A 16,771-nucleotide genomic window follows, 5' to 3' on the forward strand; every position below is an offset into this window, starting at 1 on the left:
AACCCAAGGAGATGGAAGTGGAGCTGTAGTAACTAGCCTTCAGTGAAAAAACTCAGGGACTGTGCCCAGGCCCTGAGTTCAAGCCCCACAACCAACCAAAAAGTAATAAAAGAACTCAGGGCTGAGAATGTGGCTTAGTGGTAGAGTGCTTGCCTAGCATGCATGACGCCCTGGGTTCAATTCTTCAGTTCCACATACACAGAAAAAGCCAGAAGTGGTGCTGTGGCTCAAGTGGTAGAGTGCTAGCCTTGAACAAAAGAAGTGCAGGGATAGTGTCTTGAGTTCAAGCCCCAGGACTGGCAAAAAAAAAAAAAAATCAGCCAGGTAAAAAGAAGTTTGTGAGAATCTATCACAACTACTGGCTGGGCACAGTGGCACACCCCTCTCATTCCCAGCAACTTGTAGAAGAATCATAGCCCATGGCTAGTCCCAATATAAAGCCAGATCCTGCCTAAAAAAATAAACAACAGTAGAAAAGGGGCTAGAAGCATGGCTCAAGTGGTAAAGCACCTGCCTAGCAAGAGGAATGAGTTCAATCTACAGCATTGCCCACCAAAAGTATTCATTTGGACACAGGTAGGCCTCTCTTTGATGATGTCACAGATGCTTAGGAAGATGATCATTTTATTACTTTAAAAAAAAAATTGGTGATGGGGCTTGAACTCAGGGCCTGGGCACTGGCCCTGTGCTTTATTTGTTCAAGGCCATTATTCTACCATTTTGAACCACAGCACCACTTCTGGTTTTCCAGTGGTTCATTGGAGCTAAAAGCTTCACGGACTCTCCTGCCCAGGCTGGCTTTGAACCACGATCCCCAGGAGGCTGAGATAGCCTCCTGAGCAGCTAGGATGACAGGCGTGAGCCGCCGTCCCCTGGCCAAGACGATCTATTTTTAACTCTCTTGATTTGCGTGCTGTCGGACTTCTGCACTATTTCGATGGAGAGCAGAACAGTGTCCACACCATTGCACAGCCACGGAAGGCGAGAAGGGCAGCTGAGCATCCCGGCCGCCTGCTGCCTGGTACCTGTGGAAGCTGCGCAGCCTTTGGGCCAACAGGTGCTCCAGTGCCAGCACCTTGGCCAGCAGCAGGCCCCGCACCGCTGTCTCCTCACGGCTGGCTGGGCTGATGCGCTGGGCAGTCAGGCGCCAGACGTGAATTTCATGCTTCAGCTCTGCAGAGAAAGAAAAAGGCAGGTTTGAGGCTTGGGTCTCCCTGTTCCTTGGATTTCAGCACCAGCTCACCACGTGCTTCAAACACGTGCAAGAAGCCAGGGTCAGCCCAAAGCAGAGACCTCTCTCAGCGCAGGAGTTACTGTGACAGGAAAAGATGACAAAGCTAACGTTTTCCTCTTTCTTATTTGTGACACTGGGGTTCAAGCTCAGGGCCCCCACCATTCTAGGCAGCACTCTACCAGTTGAGATAAGCTTTTAGCCAACATATTTTAAGAAAATTAACTACACACTTGCCAGGCATTGGTGGTTCCTGCCTGAAATCCTAGCTACTAAGGGGAGGCTGAGATCTAAGGATTGTGGTTTGAAGCCAGCCAAGGCAGAGAAGTCCCTGTGAGACTCTTTAAGTACTCAAAAGTCAGAAGTGGAGCTGTGGCTCAAAGTGTTAGAGTGCTAGCTTTGAGCAAAAAGAGCTCAGGGACAATGCTCAAGCCCTGAGTTCAAGCCCCACAACTGACAAAAAAATTAACTACACAAGCTGGGTGTACACTAGTATACTACACTAGCTACTTGGGAGATCAGGAGGATCACAGTTTAAGACCAAGCTAAGCATACACATAAGACTCTTTCTCAACCAATAGCTAGAGGCAGTGCTATATGTCTGTCATCCAAGCCACAATGGGGAAGCTTAAAATAGGTGGATTGAGGTCCCTGCACACACTCAGCCAGGCAGTGAGACCCTATCCTGAAAAGCATAACCAGTGTAAGGAATGGCTGAAAGTATGTCTGGCAGTAGAGTGCATGCCTAGCAAGTATAAGGCTCAGAGTTCAAACCTCAAAACTGTCCAAAAAAAGTCACAGCAAAAAAATCAAGGAGCCTGGTGCAAGTGGCAGATCTTCTGTCTGGCAAAAACAAGACCTAGTACCACCAAAAAAATAATCATAATCAGCACTGGATTATGGTGTGTTTATTTCACTATGGTGTCATGGCATGCAGCCACTCAGAACAGGGAGGTGCAAAAATGGAGGTCTGAGGCTAGCCCAGTCAACATCAAGAGAACCCTATTTAGAAAAACAAGCTAAAGCAAAAAAATAAATAAAAGCTTGGAGGCATGACTCAAGTGGTAGAATACTGGCCTAGCCATTTCAACTCTAGGTGAAGAATAATTTTCTTTTCCGAATAGCCATGTCAAAGCTAACAACCAGAAACCCTGTCTTCTTTCTATAGGCTTCACTTTCACACCAAGTCAGATGTGCTCTAAGTATAATCTATCTGCACCAAACGCATACATTCTATGCCATGTTATAATGCAGCCAGAAGGCCCTTACTGGACGCTGGTACCATGAGCAGCAACGTTCCAGCCTAATGAACAGTAATTTAAATAAACTTTTCTTTTTTTGTTGTTGTTGTTGGTGGTCATGGGGCTTGAACTCAGGGCCTGGGCGCTGTCCCTGAGCTTTTGTGCTCAAGGCTCGCTCTGCTTCCAACCTCTCCTCTTTATAGCTTACACAGTTTGTGGTGTTCTGTTATAGCAGCAGAAAATGGACGGGGCTAGTTGCCGAATCTTTGAGCAATTTCAGACACAGGTATAGTAATGATCAGAAATTAATGATTACAATCTGAAGTAGCAGATCTCAGAACTTTCCTGAAAGCCATTTGATAAAAGATAGAAGGCGCAGGAAGCCTTTCCTCCCAACCAGGCCTCCCCTGAGCTCAAGTTTGTTGCACAAGAGAGAGACCAGACAGCCTGATGGATTTGAGACATCAATAAATGAGCAGAATTTCCGCCCATCACTGACAGAGAAGAGTGGAGAAAATTGATTTGTCCGAACTGCCTCCTAAGATGTCCAGTGCTTTATGGATGCTTATTCCTCACCTCTGTTTTACAGTTAAAAATACTGTAGGAGGAGAGAAGCCAAGATGGGGGAAATAAAAGCAAGCAGCCTTTCCAACTTCTCAGTGAATGGAAATAGCCAGAAAGCAGCTTGGCATACAGCTGCTGGAGACAGCAAGTAGGCTGAGGGAGTGGGAGAGGATGACAGAGTTTTACACTAGGAGCGCTCAGGACGCTGGTTATTGGAGCTAGGGTGGGGCGGGGGGTGGATCGCACATCTGGGTTGAGCCCATGGTTGGCCCAGAGTCATCACGGCCGAGGGAGGCAGGAACAGAAAGGAGAGATGGAGACATAATGGGGGGCGGGCTGGGTGGGGAGAGGGGACTCAGAACTAGATGCAGAACACATAGACAGTTGGCGCTTAGCTGATCTGGGAGCTTCCATTTCTTGGAGTTCATGCCGATAAACATCCTTTTATATGATCATACACACGTAGCTATTGAGTCTTTGTGATTCTTTCTTGAGAAAATCCTCTGTTGGTCTCACTGTGTGAATGTCCAAGTGCATTTGGAGGGGTGGTTTGTTTTTTTGTTTGCTTGCTTGCTTTTGCCAGTCCAGGAGCTTGAACTAAGGGCCTAGGTGCTGTCCCTGAGCTTCTTTTGCTCAAGGTTAGCACTCTACCACTTGAGCCACAGCAGCACTTCTAGCCTTTTCTGTTTATGTGGTGCTAAGGGATCAAACCCAGGGCCTCATGCATGCAAGGCAAGCGCTCTACTGCTGAGCCACCTTCCCAACCCCCAACTGTATTTTTTTTTGTCTTTTACCATCTAGTGTATTTACTTATAGGTTTATAGGCACATTTTAGTTACAACTAATGAGAGGAAAACACAACTTGTTTCTCTGGGTCTGGCTTACTTTGTTTAATATAGTTTTTTTTCCCAAGTCTTTCCATTTCCTTACAAATGGTACAATACCATTCTTTCTGATGGAAGTGTAGACTTCCATTGTGTGTATATATACCATATTTTCTTGATCCATTCATTCGCTAAGGAGCATCTGGATTGATTCCATATCTTGGCTGTGATAAACAATGCCGCAGTGAACATTATTGTGCTGGTAGCTTTAGTGTGTTCTTGTTTGTGGTCTATTGGATAAATGAACAGAAGTGGAATTTCTGGGTTGAAAGCTCTGTTTAGTCATTTGAGGAAGCTCCATACTGTATACCAGAGTGAACAAGTTTACATACCCACCAACAGTGCAGTAGCATTCCCCTTTGGCTAACCTTCCAGCTTCTGTTATTGCTATTTCTTGATAGTGGTCATTCTAACTGGAATGAAGAAGAATCTCAGTGTTGTTTTGATTTGCATTTCTTTTATGGCCAGAGATATTGAACATTTCTTCATGTGTCCACTGGCTCCTTCTATTGAGAAGTCTCTCTTTGAGTCTTTAGCTCATTTATTAATTTGGTTGTTGTTTCTTTGAGGGTTTATTTTTGGAGGTTTAATTTTTTTCAACTCTAAGTACATTTTAGATATGAGGTCCTTGTCTGATACATAGCTAGTAAAAAAAAATCTTCCATTCAGTGAGCTTCCTATATATTTTGTGATCTATGTCCTTTTGTTGTTGTTGGTGGTGGTGGTGGTCAAGGGGCTTGAATTCTGGGCCTGGGTGCAGTCCCTCAGCTCTTCAGCTTAAGGCAAGCTCTCTACCACTTGAGCCACAGCACCATTTCCGGTTTCTGGTGGCTAATTGGAGATAAGACTCTCACGGACTTTCCTGCCTGGGATGACTTTGAACTGTGATCCTCAAATCTCAGCCTCTTGAGTAGCTAGGATTACAGGCGTGAGCCACTAGTACCCATCTTACCTGCTATTTTGACTTGGAACCCTACCACTTGAGCCACAGTGCCACTTCCAGTTTTCTGAGTGTTTTATTGAAGAGTCTTACGGCCTTTCCTGCCCAGGCTGGCTTTAAACTTGGGTCCTCAGATCTCAGCCTCCTGAGTAGCTAGGATTACAGGTGTGAGCCACTGACAGCCAGCCGAGCTATGTCCTTTGCCATGCAAAATCTCTTCGGTTTGATTCACTACCATTTATCTAGTCATTCTTTGATTTGTTGTGATTCTGGATTTGTACATAGGAAGTTCTGACCCATATTTGGAAGCACTAGTGTAATATTTTCATGGTATTTGGCCTTATTTTGAAGTCTTTCATCCATTTGGAATTGATTCTGGAGCAGGTTGATATATAGGGACCTAATTTCAGTTTTCAGCATGTAGATAGCCAATTCTGCCAGCACCATTTGTTGAAGGAGTTGTCTTCTTTCCATCCTGTGCCTTTGACTCCCCCATCAAATATTAGCTGGCTATACCTAACGTCTTTGGGTTCATTTCTGGGTTTTCAATTCGATCCCATTGGTCCTCAACCCTATTCCTGTGCCAGTACCAACCTGTTTTTATTATTAATAGAGTTTGAAGTTTGGTATTGAAATTCCTCATACACTGTTCTTCCTGCTAGGATTATTATTATTATTATTTTTTGCTATGGGGTCTTTTTAGCTACCTACTTTCTGACCCATCAAGTCACAAATGGGAAGCTGCCTTCTTCTGTTTAGCTCATCTGTTAATGCTCAGGCAGAGCATTTCTGCTTTCCTAGCTGCAGAAGAAAACATGAATTGTGAAGGAATTTAGTTGGGAACGATTTTGCTCAGGAGCAATGATGACACCGTATTCAGAGAGGTAGATGTGTCTGGTCACTAACCCTGAGCACGCAGCATCCCAAGGAAGTCACTTCCCTCACGTTCTGCGTGCCATGGTACTGCCAGCATGTTTGTAAGAACCTGCGGGAAAAGGATAGTGAAATCGGGGCTACACAAAGGGATGCTTCTACCCACCAACGATTTCACTGGGCTCCTTGTTATAAAGCTTCTTGTTCCAGTAAAGGAGTCTGAGGAGTGGAAAGGAAACAAGGAGAACGAGGCAAATCCCAACAAACATGTGTGCTGTGAATTCGGCGAAGTCCAGGCCCTGGAAAGAGAAAAGGAGCAAGGTGACAGTCAGGCCTTTGCTCTACACTGATGCCTGCTCTTAACATCAGTATCAGGGGAGGGATGAGGCCAGACCAAGAGAGAGAGAGAGAGAGAGAGAGAGAGAGAGAGAGAGAGAGAGAGAGAGAGAGAGAGAGAGAGAGAGAGGAGTGGGGAAGGGATTAAGCTGGTACACCAGGGACTCAGGGTTCTTTCGGTGAATTGTCCTGGAGCTCAGGACAAAGCCCAAAGAAAAACATGGGCACTTCACTTCTTAGAAAGTCCTGCTTCTCTTTTCTCTTTGCCTCATTTTGTATTGTTTTGTTGTAGGCTTCACTCTACATTGTCTCAATTGATGGATTATGGAGTGTTAAAGCATGTGAAACAACCCACAGAAAGCCTTCTTGGAAATAGTGTTGGAACATTCCTGGCTTCATAATCTATGTGCACATATAGGGATATGGCTGAGGGATTCTTAGTCCATAAAATCATTTTCTAGGTACTTCATTTCAAGGACAGCTCTTCAATAAGTCCAAAGAATTCATTGGGTTGCAAAAGGAGTGGTTCGAGTCGACATGGTGATTGAATTCTAATGGGAGGTATAGTTTGTTGTTTATTTTCTTATTGATATTGTTGTTGTTGTTGTTGTGTGTGTGCGCATTGTGTGTTGGTACTGGTGCTTGAACTCAGGGTCTCATGCTTTGGCTCAGCATTTTTTTTTTGCTCACAGCTGGTGCTTTACCATGTGAGCTGTACCTCCAGTTTTATATTATCTTTTTTAAAGCAAATATATCTATATACGAAGATTCTGGCTGACTAGCTGTGCTAAGACAATAAGAGACTGTATTGCTGGTTGGGGATTATTTGAGTGTGATGATTTGTTTTGTTGTTTGGTTTCAGTGTGTGTGTGTGTGTGTGTGTGTGTGTGTGTGTGTGTGTGTGTGTGTGTGTGTGTGTGTGTGAGTTCTACTTTCTTTTTTCCTGAAAACAGTTCTTGCGTGTTAACAATAGCTCAGGCTATTGTAATCCTAGCTACTCACTCAGAAGGCTGAAATTGGGAGGCTCACAGGCTGCTTCAACCCAGGATCCTCAGATCTCAGCCTCCTGAGTAGCTGGGATTACAGGCCTGAGCCACTGGCTCCTGGCTCTAATCATTTCTTTAAAGTTTTTTTTTTTTGACTATGACTAAAGTTAGTTCAGACCCATCACTTTACTTCCCACTTGAGATGACCAATAGCACTAACAGTGAAAGAGGTGACAAAGAGGACACTGATTTCCAATGAAGTTAAGCAAGAAAAGATCCTCGTGGGGGAAGGTAAGTGCCCAGTGGGAAAGTTGGGGAATGTGCTCAGTTGGGCACTTATCGAGCAATCCTTGTATGCTGGTACTTACCATTTTCCTCAGCTCCTGGTTAGAAACTATGATGACATTGGGCGGGTCTCCAATGGCCGTGGCAGCTCCTCCAATGTTTGTGAAGATCACTTCTGCAATCAGGACTTGTCTGGGATCGAGGTTCAGCACCTCACATAACCTACCGAGAATGGAGGACCGTGGATGGAGGGCCATGAATGGAAGATCACGATGTACATAATAAAAAGCCCAGGTAAAACCCAAATAGGTTCAAGGCATCTGCTTATACTAGGAAGGCACATGCCTGCACGTGTACACACACACACACACACACACACACACACATATACACACACATTTGTGAAAGTGGAGGTGCTTATTATCAATTTCAGCAACACCCTCAAGCTACAGAGCATTCTGAGAGTTACATTTCTTCCAAATTTCTTCACCTTCTGAGTCATCCATGTGATAAGGTATTCCCCTCCCATCCCCCGCAGTCTGTAATGCAGGCCTCCAGTGGAGGGCAGGGACTGGCGCAGCCACCAGACTGAGTCAGGGATAGTGACAGTACAGAAAACCAGTACTAACCCTAAGCCTGCCCACCTTAGTTCTTTTTCTCTTTTCCTTTTCTTTCTTTCTTTCTTTCTTCCTATCTTTGTCGGCCATGGGGCTTAAACTCTGGGCCTGGGCACTGTCCCTCAGCTCTTCAGCTCAAGGCTAGCATTCTACCACTTGAGCCACAGTGCCACTTCCGGTTTTCTGGTGCTTTATTGGAGATCAGAGTCTCACAGATTTTCCTGCCCGGCTGGCTTTGAACAGCGATCCTCAGATTACAGGCGTGAACCACCAGCACCTGGCTCTTTTTTTTTCTTTTTAATTATAGGTGTGAGCCACCAGCACCTAGCTTTATTTATTTATTTATTTTACTCTTTTTTTATTTGGTGGGTTGTGGGGTTTGAACTCTGGGCCTGGGCACTGTCCCTCAGCTCTTCAGCTCAAGGCTAGCACTCTACCACTTGAGCCACAGTGCCACTTCTGGTTTTCTGGTAGTTAATTGGAGAGAAGAGTCTCCAGAGAGAAGAGCTTCCTGCCCAGGCTGGCTTTGAGCCGAGATCCTTAGATCTCAACTTCCTGAGTAGCTAGGATTACAGGTATGAGTCACCAGTACCTGGCTCTTAAGGAAGCCAAAGCCTGAATTGACTTCATTCTCATTCTGATAGAAGTTTTAAAGAAATAATTAGATATCCATGACCTGCATAACTATTTATAGAGAGATAAATAGATAAAGAAATAAATGTCAACTGATTGTAGTGGATGGAATGAAAAGAGATGCAATTGAATCAAGCCAGATTTCTCAATGTGATCCTACGGAGCCTTACCAGGCTGAGTGGACCAGTCAGTTAGTTCTGTGACCTTCTGACAAGAAGTCAGACTGCCATACTCCATTACCCTCCCTCACCGCCACCCCCCCCCCAGTACATGCCCCATTCAACCCCGTGCGGGAGCTCTTACCCAGCATGTGCATAGCCTGCTGATAACTCAGGTGGGAAAGTACATGGCCAAGAACTCCTGAGACCTGAGGATCTGGATGATGGTCTTGCCTATATCCCTGCGCCCCTCCCCCCCACAACAGCTATTTCCTGGAAAAAGCAAGGCCCCTGCCATCCAATCCTCCATGAGGAGTTGCTATTGCGACACTGCAGATGCTGCAGCTGTCCTTAGCTATGCTACCATCAGGAGGAGGCTGTCTCCTACCTTCTTGTAAGGGTGCTACTGGAGACTCAGGACAGCAAGACCCTCCCACTCGAGTCCTGAGCCCAGCCACACACCCTTGGTAGAAAGCCCCGTCTACCTTATGGTCACAGGAGTGAAGAGGAGCATCGTGGTAACATTGTCTAGGAAGGCAGAAAGGACGGCAGCCATGAGACACAGCATCATGATCATGGGCCACACTCTCCCTCGGGATAGCTGGTATGCCTGGGGGTGCACATGCGTGGGAAGGAATTAAGTCAGGGTTAGCACGTTCAGAGAATGGATGCTACGCTTCATTAGTGACTCCAACGAAGAGGGACTGCATCAACATTTCAGTGGGTTAAAACCTAAGCCTGTTCCCTGCAGAGTTGAAAAATCTGCTAAGATGAGATGATAGTGCTCATATTGGGCACTAAAATGCCTGGACAACCTAAATCTGCCTTTGGTCTGCCTTCTTTCATTTCAGATGCTCTCTGTGTCCACAGTGCCCTGGTGATGGTAAATTGGCTACCAAGTGCCAACCCTCAGTTCCTTTAAGTCATCTAGAATTTCGATTTGATAGTCTGGGTTGTACCATGTGAGGTCTCTATGTCCCTTGTGTCTGCTGATCTTTCAGAACCTAAAGAATTCTTTTAGTGTCATGGTATCAAGGAAGCAATAGCTACCTGGAGAGCTGGGTGAAGAGCTCTGTTATTTTTCAAAAGAAGTTTCCGGTTCCATGAATAATATCAAGCTCAGCACCGGCCCTTGTATTAGCAGGGCACAGTAAGCTCTCCCCTTGCCACTGAGGCCTGATAGGTTCAGGTTAAATCCTGTAGGCCAGAAGCTGCCAGTGGAGCCCCAAGTTCCAGTTAAAAATGCCAATTATGCCAGGCACCTGTGGCTCACACCTGTCATCCTAGCTACTCAGGAGGCTGAGATCAGAGGATCACAGTTCAAAGTTAGCCCAGGCAGGAAAGTCCATGGGACTCTCATCTCTAATACACTACTCAGAAAAAGCCAGACATGGCCCTGTAGCTCAAGTAGTAGAACGCTAGCCTTGAGCAAAAGAAGCTCACAGAGTTCAAGCCCCAGGACTGGCCAGAAAAAAAAAAAATTAAGCCCTTAAGTCACAGCTCCACTTCCAGCTTTTTACTGGTTAAATGGAGATAAGAGTCTCTTGAGCTTTCCTAGCTGGGCTGGCATTGAACTATGATCCCCAGATTTCAGCCTCCTGAGTAGCTAGGATTATAGGCATAAGCCACCAGCACCAGACTTAAAATAATTTTTGATATGTAGCTCTCACCAGTCAATTTAAATAATACATACACATACCCAGCTTGAGTATTCTTTTCCTTGGTCTCTTCCTTTTATTTATAAAGGAGCTGAAAGTTTTGCTCAAAATAATGTTCAACACAGCTACATCTCACAGAAGCCTGGCAGAAGTAATTTTGAAATGAAGTGTGGCTTCTTAAAACATCTGATTTAAATAATAGCTAATTTACTGAAAAGAAACCACTATTAGAATACTACGCATATGGATGAATTGATTGACAACTATTAATTGCAATATCACACCTACCTTAATAGCACAACAATCAAAAAACCCAGTTTCTGAAAATATGGCTACTAAGATCATCTGTAAGGAGAAAAAAGAAACAGGAGCTTCTTTTAGCAGAATACTGTAATGAAACAATGTCAGCATTGGTGAGCTAAGAATTTGAGCTCTTAACCAGCTCTACAGACAGATTATTTTTGTCTTCATTTGTCCACTTCCTCAACTTCTTTTTTTTGGGGGTCTGGTCGTGGGGCCTGAACTCTGGGCCTGGGTGCTGTTCCTCAGCTCTTCAGCTCAAGGCTAGCGCTCTACCACTTGAGCCACAGTGCCACTTCCGGCTTTTTTTCTTTTTGCTTATGTGGTGCTGAGGAATCCAACCCAGGGCCTCAGGCATGCAAAGCAAGCGCTCTACCACTGAGCCACCTTCCCAGCCCCTCCTCAACTTCTTGAGTGGAGCTCCCTTCGAGAGGTTTGGCATGTACATTTTTATCTGAAGATCTGTCACTATCAACCCATCTAATCTTGACAACACTGTGATGATGTGTTACCATTAGTAGGTTTCATAGGAAGTTGGGGAACAGAGAAATAGATGACTTTTTTGTTGTTGTTGATCAAGGGGCCTAAACTCTGGGCCTGGGCACTGTCCCTCAGCTCTTCAGCTCAAGGCTAGACTGTACCACTTGAGCTATAGCGCCACTTCTGAATTTTTCTGCTTATGTGGTGCTGAGGAATCAACCCTAGGGCCTCATGCATGCAAGGCAAGCACTCTACCACTGAGCTATCTTCCCAGCCCTATATGATTTATTCAGTCCCAAAGCTCAAAGCAGGGAAGGAAGCAAGCCAATGGATAAGCCAATGGTCTACATAGCCAGACATTTTCAGATCCTATAATTAGAGCAGATTTTGGTTCTATATTTTTGTTGCCAATGTAACAATCACATGCAAGTGGGAATAATGCACAGATGGTTACTCTCTGAGTTTTGTAGGAACTGAGATACATATTCACTTCTGGAATTCAGGAAAATGAATTGGTGAGAAAAAAACATCCTAGGTATTAATGAAAGGTCATATCAGATTTATTCTGAATTTAGTCAGAAATTTCAACCAGTCTGAACTTTCTGGAAGGCTTTCTGTTTCACAGCAGGTGAACCACATCATTTATTTGTGTGTGTGTGTGTGTGTGTGTATGTGTGAGAAAGAGGGGGGGAGTGGGGAGGGGAGAGTCAGTCCTAGGGCTTGAATGCATTCTACTGCTTGAGCCATAGCTCCACTTCTGTCTTTTTTGGGTGGATAGTTGGAGATAAAATCTCACAGACTTTCTTGCCTGGGCTGGCTGAAACTGCCATTCTCAGATCTCAGCCTCCTGAGTAGCTAGGATTATAGGCGTGAGCCATCAGCACCTGGCTTATTTAAAAACATTTGTCTTTTCTATGTCTAGCATTCCTCCCTTCTTCCTTCCACCCAGGTGGCCAAACCCAATGAACTTCCCAGGCTCAACATAAAGATGAGCTATCCTGTCAAGCCAGAGTATAGAGCTTTAACTTCAATCACCCCACTACCATGTGTTAAGCTTGGACTCAAGTACTAGTTCTGCCCCTTAGGAATAGTTCAGCCTTGAGTAAAAAATTGATTAAGCCCTCCACCCTTTAATTTCCTTACCTCACCTCTGTATAGTCTATATCTTACAAGGTGCTTGAGAGAATTCAATGAAATTACATAAATCAATGAACTTGCTAAATTATGAACCCAATATTGTCTTTCGAAGAAACTGAAGAAAACAGAAACATTCCAAAACCAGTTTTGACTTTGTATTAATTAGTTCCAACTTAGTATAAGAGTCTACTGATACTCATTGATACTCCCCCTTACCCAAGTATGGGGCTGGGTATAGAAAGTGGCACCAGTGAAGTTTCACTCACCTGACCATGAGTGAATAGACAGTTATGTGGAAGCCCATGTGGCCTTCCACTGTCCTAGGAAGAGAACTGGAACTCAGAGATCACAGTAAGTGGCCCCTGCAGATAGTTCACTGCCAGGAAATAGGGCAGATAAAACAGAGTCCTCATTGTATAGATTCCCTGCCATTCTTGTAGTTCCAAACTCATAGAAACTACAGGTGTTTACTAAACTAAGTTCAATGGAGAAAGAAAACAAACACTGGGCCATATTTATTGTGTCTCTCCTTTCCAAAATTCACATGTTCAAGTCCTAACCCTCAATACCTCAAAATAGGCTATACTTACAGATGGGCTAATTAAGGGAAGTTACAATCAGGTCATTAGTGTGGAACTTAATGCAAAATATATGATCAGTGTCCTCCTAGGATGAGGGGATTAAAACACCAATGCCACAGAAGGAAGAGCTTGTGAGGTCACTATGGAGAACAGATCATCCACAAGCCAAGGAGAAACAACGCTGCTGACACCTTCATCTTTAACCTCCAGCCTCCTGACCTGTGAGAAATAACTTTGTGTTGTTCAAACCATGTGGTGTTTTGCTGTGGCAGGTCCAGCAATGAAACATCATCATAAAGCTTATAGACGTCTGAGCTGCCTCCCTTCTGCCATTCAAGTCCCCAAGCCCTGTATATTTCCCAGCCCCTAACACAATGAATGTTCTTCCTTCTGGGAAGGCTAGGTCAGAGTACCATTTCACCTTCCTGCCCACAGAGGGCAGCAGAGCAACTCTGAAGCCTAGAATAGCAGGGTTCTCTCCTATCTGGCTCAGGAGGGATATTTGAAGGGAGATGAGATGATAAACTGCTTTACACAGAGTGAGGCACAAGTCCTTGGTCAGACCACTTGGCTGTTTTGGTGTCTGCTCAAGAATGCGTAAGCTATTCCCACTGTGGTCCAAATTCCACTTATTCTGTTTGAAGCCATTCATGACTTATTCCCTACTCTAATCCACTTGTGATTTTTAAGTTTCTTTTCTACAAGTTGGCTTAATGACATTCTTCATAGTATGGAATGTCACATGACAATGTGATAAATTATCAAACACTCAAAATGTCACTTAGGCATCTTTTTTAGTTATTTTTTGCTCTGTGTGTGTGTGTGTGTGTGTGTGTGTGCATACCAGCACGTGAGGGGGGGGGCTTGAACTAGGAGCCTAGACACTGCCCCTGAGCTTTTTTGCTCAAGGCTAGTGCTCTTTCATTTGAGCCACAGCTCTACTTCTGACTTTTTTGGTAGTTAATTGGGGATCAGAGTCTCGTGGGCTTTCGTGCCTAGTCTGGCTGCGAACTTCAATCCTCAGATCTCAGCCTCCTGTGTAGATATCATTTTTCAACCTACAGACATAAAAGCACTTTTCTAATATGATCACTGAAATCTTCGTGTGGTTCATCTATTTGGGATATGCCATTTTATTATAAGGTTACTAATTTTTTAAAGACTCACTTTTTAGAATGGCCATTTTATTTCCTTGTTTGACAAGCCTTAAGATGGAGTTCTCTAGCTAACAACCCAAAGCCACCAGTTAGTTGTTCTGTCCCTTCTCAGGAGAAATTAGCTGAACCTGCGTTAACACTTCTCAATCAAGTCCGAATTGTCAAGAGATGTAGCATTTTTTAATATAATGATAGGATCAGCCCTAGCAGCAAACTGAAGGAGCAGGTTTTAAAAGGCCTGAAGACATCTCCTGCTAGGCAAGACTGTAATTACCATGCCAAACAGCAGGGCCAGAGTCTCAAAATCAATCCACTCCACCACGTGGGTCAGGCTGGGTCTCTGTAATCCAAGCACAAATTTGCCAATTAATCCTGAGCATCACCCTCTCAAGGATAAAGCTCTAAAAATGGGTGGCCTTTGACCTCACCCCCCACTCATTGGGCCCAAGTCAGATTCATACCAACCACTTGCCTTTGAAGTGGGATTATATCCCTGCTAACCAGTGCATCTGTCATGTCAAATCGACTCATTCAAATAAGCATTTAAAAAATTGGAATCCTGTTCAGGGCAACTGTAGGAAGAATGTCTGCTGTTTGAACTGCGGGACTGGCCCATGAGGATACCGTCACAGCACAGGCTACCTATGTCCTCCGCAGTGAGGGAGACCAGGTCAGAGGACACCAGCTCAGACGGCCATGTGTCCTGCCCTCTACTCTCAAGGCAGCGTAGAGAGGAACTGAAGGGTCTACTAGTAGAGCCTGACTGCTGGGAACGGGTAAGGAGCCCAGGGCCTTGCCAGTGTGTGTTCCAGCCAAAGGGCACAGAGTGATTTTTTCAAATGAAATAGATGGTTGCCATCCTATACCTTAACCACTTATAAAAAATAACAGTAGTTTTAGTTTTGGTGTTTTGTTTTGTTTTGTTTTTTGTCAGTCGTGGGGCTTGAACTCTGGGCCTGGGCGCTGTCCCTCAGCTCTTTCAGCTCAAGGCTAGCGCTCTACCATTTGAGCCACAGCACCCAGGGCCTCATGCATGCAAGGCAAGCACTCTACCACTGAGCCACATTCCTAGCCCTAGGTCCAAGTTTTTAAATTGTGGGACATTTTACCTATAGGAGGGGCATTTGTTTATACCAAATCTAGTCAACAACAATTCAAAAAAAATCTAGTCAAAAAATTTAAATCCTTTTTTTTAAATAAAAAAAGGGGGAAGAGATGGTACTGGGGCTTGAACTCAGGGTCTTACACTTTCACTCGGCTTTTCTTTTAAGGCTGGTGCTCTAGTACGTGAGCTATCCCTAGTGCAGCTTTTTGGGTGGTTAATTGGAGGTAAGACCCCCCCACAGACTTTTCTGCTCAGGTTGGCTTTGAACTACAATCCTCAGATCTCAGGCTCCTGAGTAGCTGGGATTACAGGCACAAACTGTTAGCACTTAGCTAAATTCAAGTTCTAAGGCTATTGACCAGACCACCATAAACCAAACCACACTCATGCCCTACTAAATTCAAGTTCTTTCTATTACTTTCAGGATAGTCCTAAGTTTTAATGTAATATATATATATGTATATATATATATATACTAATATATTAACTATGGTATATAATTATATATACTAATATATAATAAAGAATGAACACACCTCCTACATCCTTTTTATTACTTATTTATTTCTATTAGTTATTTATTTTGTTATCCTTAAGTAGTTGCACAATGGGGTTTCAATTGAATATGTCAGTTTATGAGTACAAAGAATCTTGATCATATTTTATTCTTAATAAAAGAACTCTTTATTATAGCATGTATTTTTATATTATATATTTATATATATATATTTATAGTAGTGTAATAATTGTACAATGGGTTTGCTTGTAATACTTATATACGTGCATACAATTAATGTACTTCAATCAAACTCATCCCTGTATTGCTCTTTCTTAACTCCCTCCCTCCAAACCTCTTTTAAAATAGTTATTACTGGTTTTCATTATGCTATTTTCGTTTGTGTGTGGGTGTGTTATATCTACCTCCTATTACTCTCTTCCTTAATTTTTTAAACTAGTCTTTGTTCTTGGGTTGATTTGTGGACTCTAAAACAATCCATTGAGTTCCGTACAGTTGTTTTCAAGTCCAGTCTGTGGGTGGCTGCCTTTGGGGGTGCTCTTAGCACAGTTCCAGCATTGCCCCTCAAACTATCACCCTCCATCTCCAGTGACACTCAGCCTCTTTATTTCTCTGGCCCTGATAGGACACCATCAACCCCTGCAGGGTTGCTATCTATAGGACACTGGCCCAGCCCCAGGGTCTCGCGACTCTCTGTGTCTGCCTCGAATCTGCCACTCTGGTTCCCAAAGGTTCGCCACACCAGATCCTGCTCTTACACTGCTTAGCTTTGGGACAAATGCAAGACTACAAGAAATCTTCAACCAACATGAAGACTATGTTGGCTAAAATTCAAACGATAATCATCAATGCCACAGTTGGTGAGTTCATACCTTTAGCATGGTTCCTGGGCAAAAATGTGGATGTAGCATACCAAAGAATTAAACAGAGCAAATAAGGCCTATACCCCAGAGTGCTCCTCCGTGGGACAGGCTGACACGTGGTAAGCAGCAATTCGGAACATTATGACTTACGTCACCAACCACAGCCAGAGCTGCTAATGCTGCGAGAGCCCCCAACATGGCTGCCAGGGTTCTGTGAACAATCTG

The 16,771-nt window shown here is 44.1% G+C and overlaps 1 protein-coding gene across 4 annotated transcripts in view; it reads right to left on the minus strand.

Annotated features, from left to right (window-relative positions):
• LOC138841971 (P protein-like) overlaps positions 1-16,771 on the minus strand; it is a 51,191-nt gene that overhangs the window by 13,953 nt on the left and 20,467 nt on the right. For all 4 annotated transcript variants that reach the window (XM_070043045.1, XM_070043044.1, XM_070043047.1 and 1 more), the window contains 7 exons: positions 16,697-16,768; positions 14,336-14,401; positions 10,695-10,751; positions 9,234-9,358; positions 7,424-7,562; positions 5,900-6,032; positions 1,026-1,173 (listed from right to left, as the gene is read on the minus strand). In XM_070043045.1, the coding sequence (XP_069899146.1) occupies positions 1,026-1,173; positions 5,900-6,032; positions 7,424-7,562; positions 9,234-9,358; positions 10,695-10,751; positions 14,336-14,401; positions 16,697-16,768 (740 nt within the window). The remainder of the gene's footprint in view (positions 1-1,025; positions 1,174-5,899; positions 6,033-7,423; positions 7,563-9,233; positions 9,359-10,694; positions 10,752-14,335; positions 14,402-16,696; positions 16,769-16,771) is intronic.

The sequence above is a fragment of the Dipodomys merriami genome, unplaced genomic scaffold, assembly GCF_024711535.1.
Source record: "Dipodomys merriami isolate MVZ:Mamm:240054 unplaced genomic scaffold, mDipMer1.0.p SCAF_33, whole genome shotgun sequence".
NCBI lineage: Eukaryota > Metazoa > Chordata > Mammalia > Rodentia > Heteromyidae > Dipodomys > Dipodomys merriami.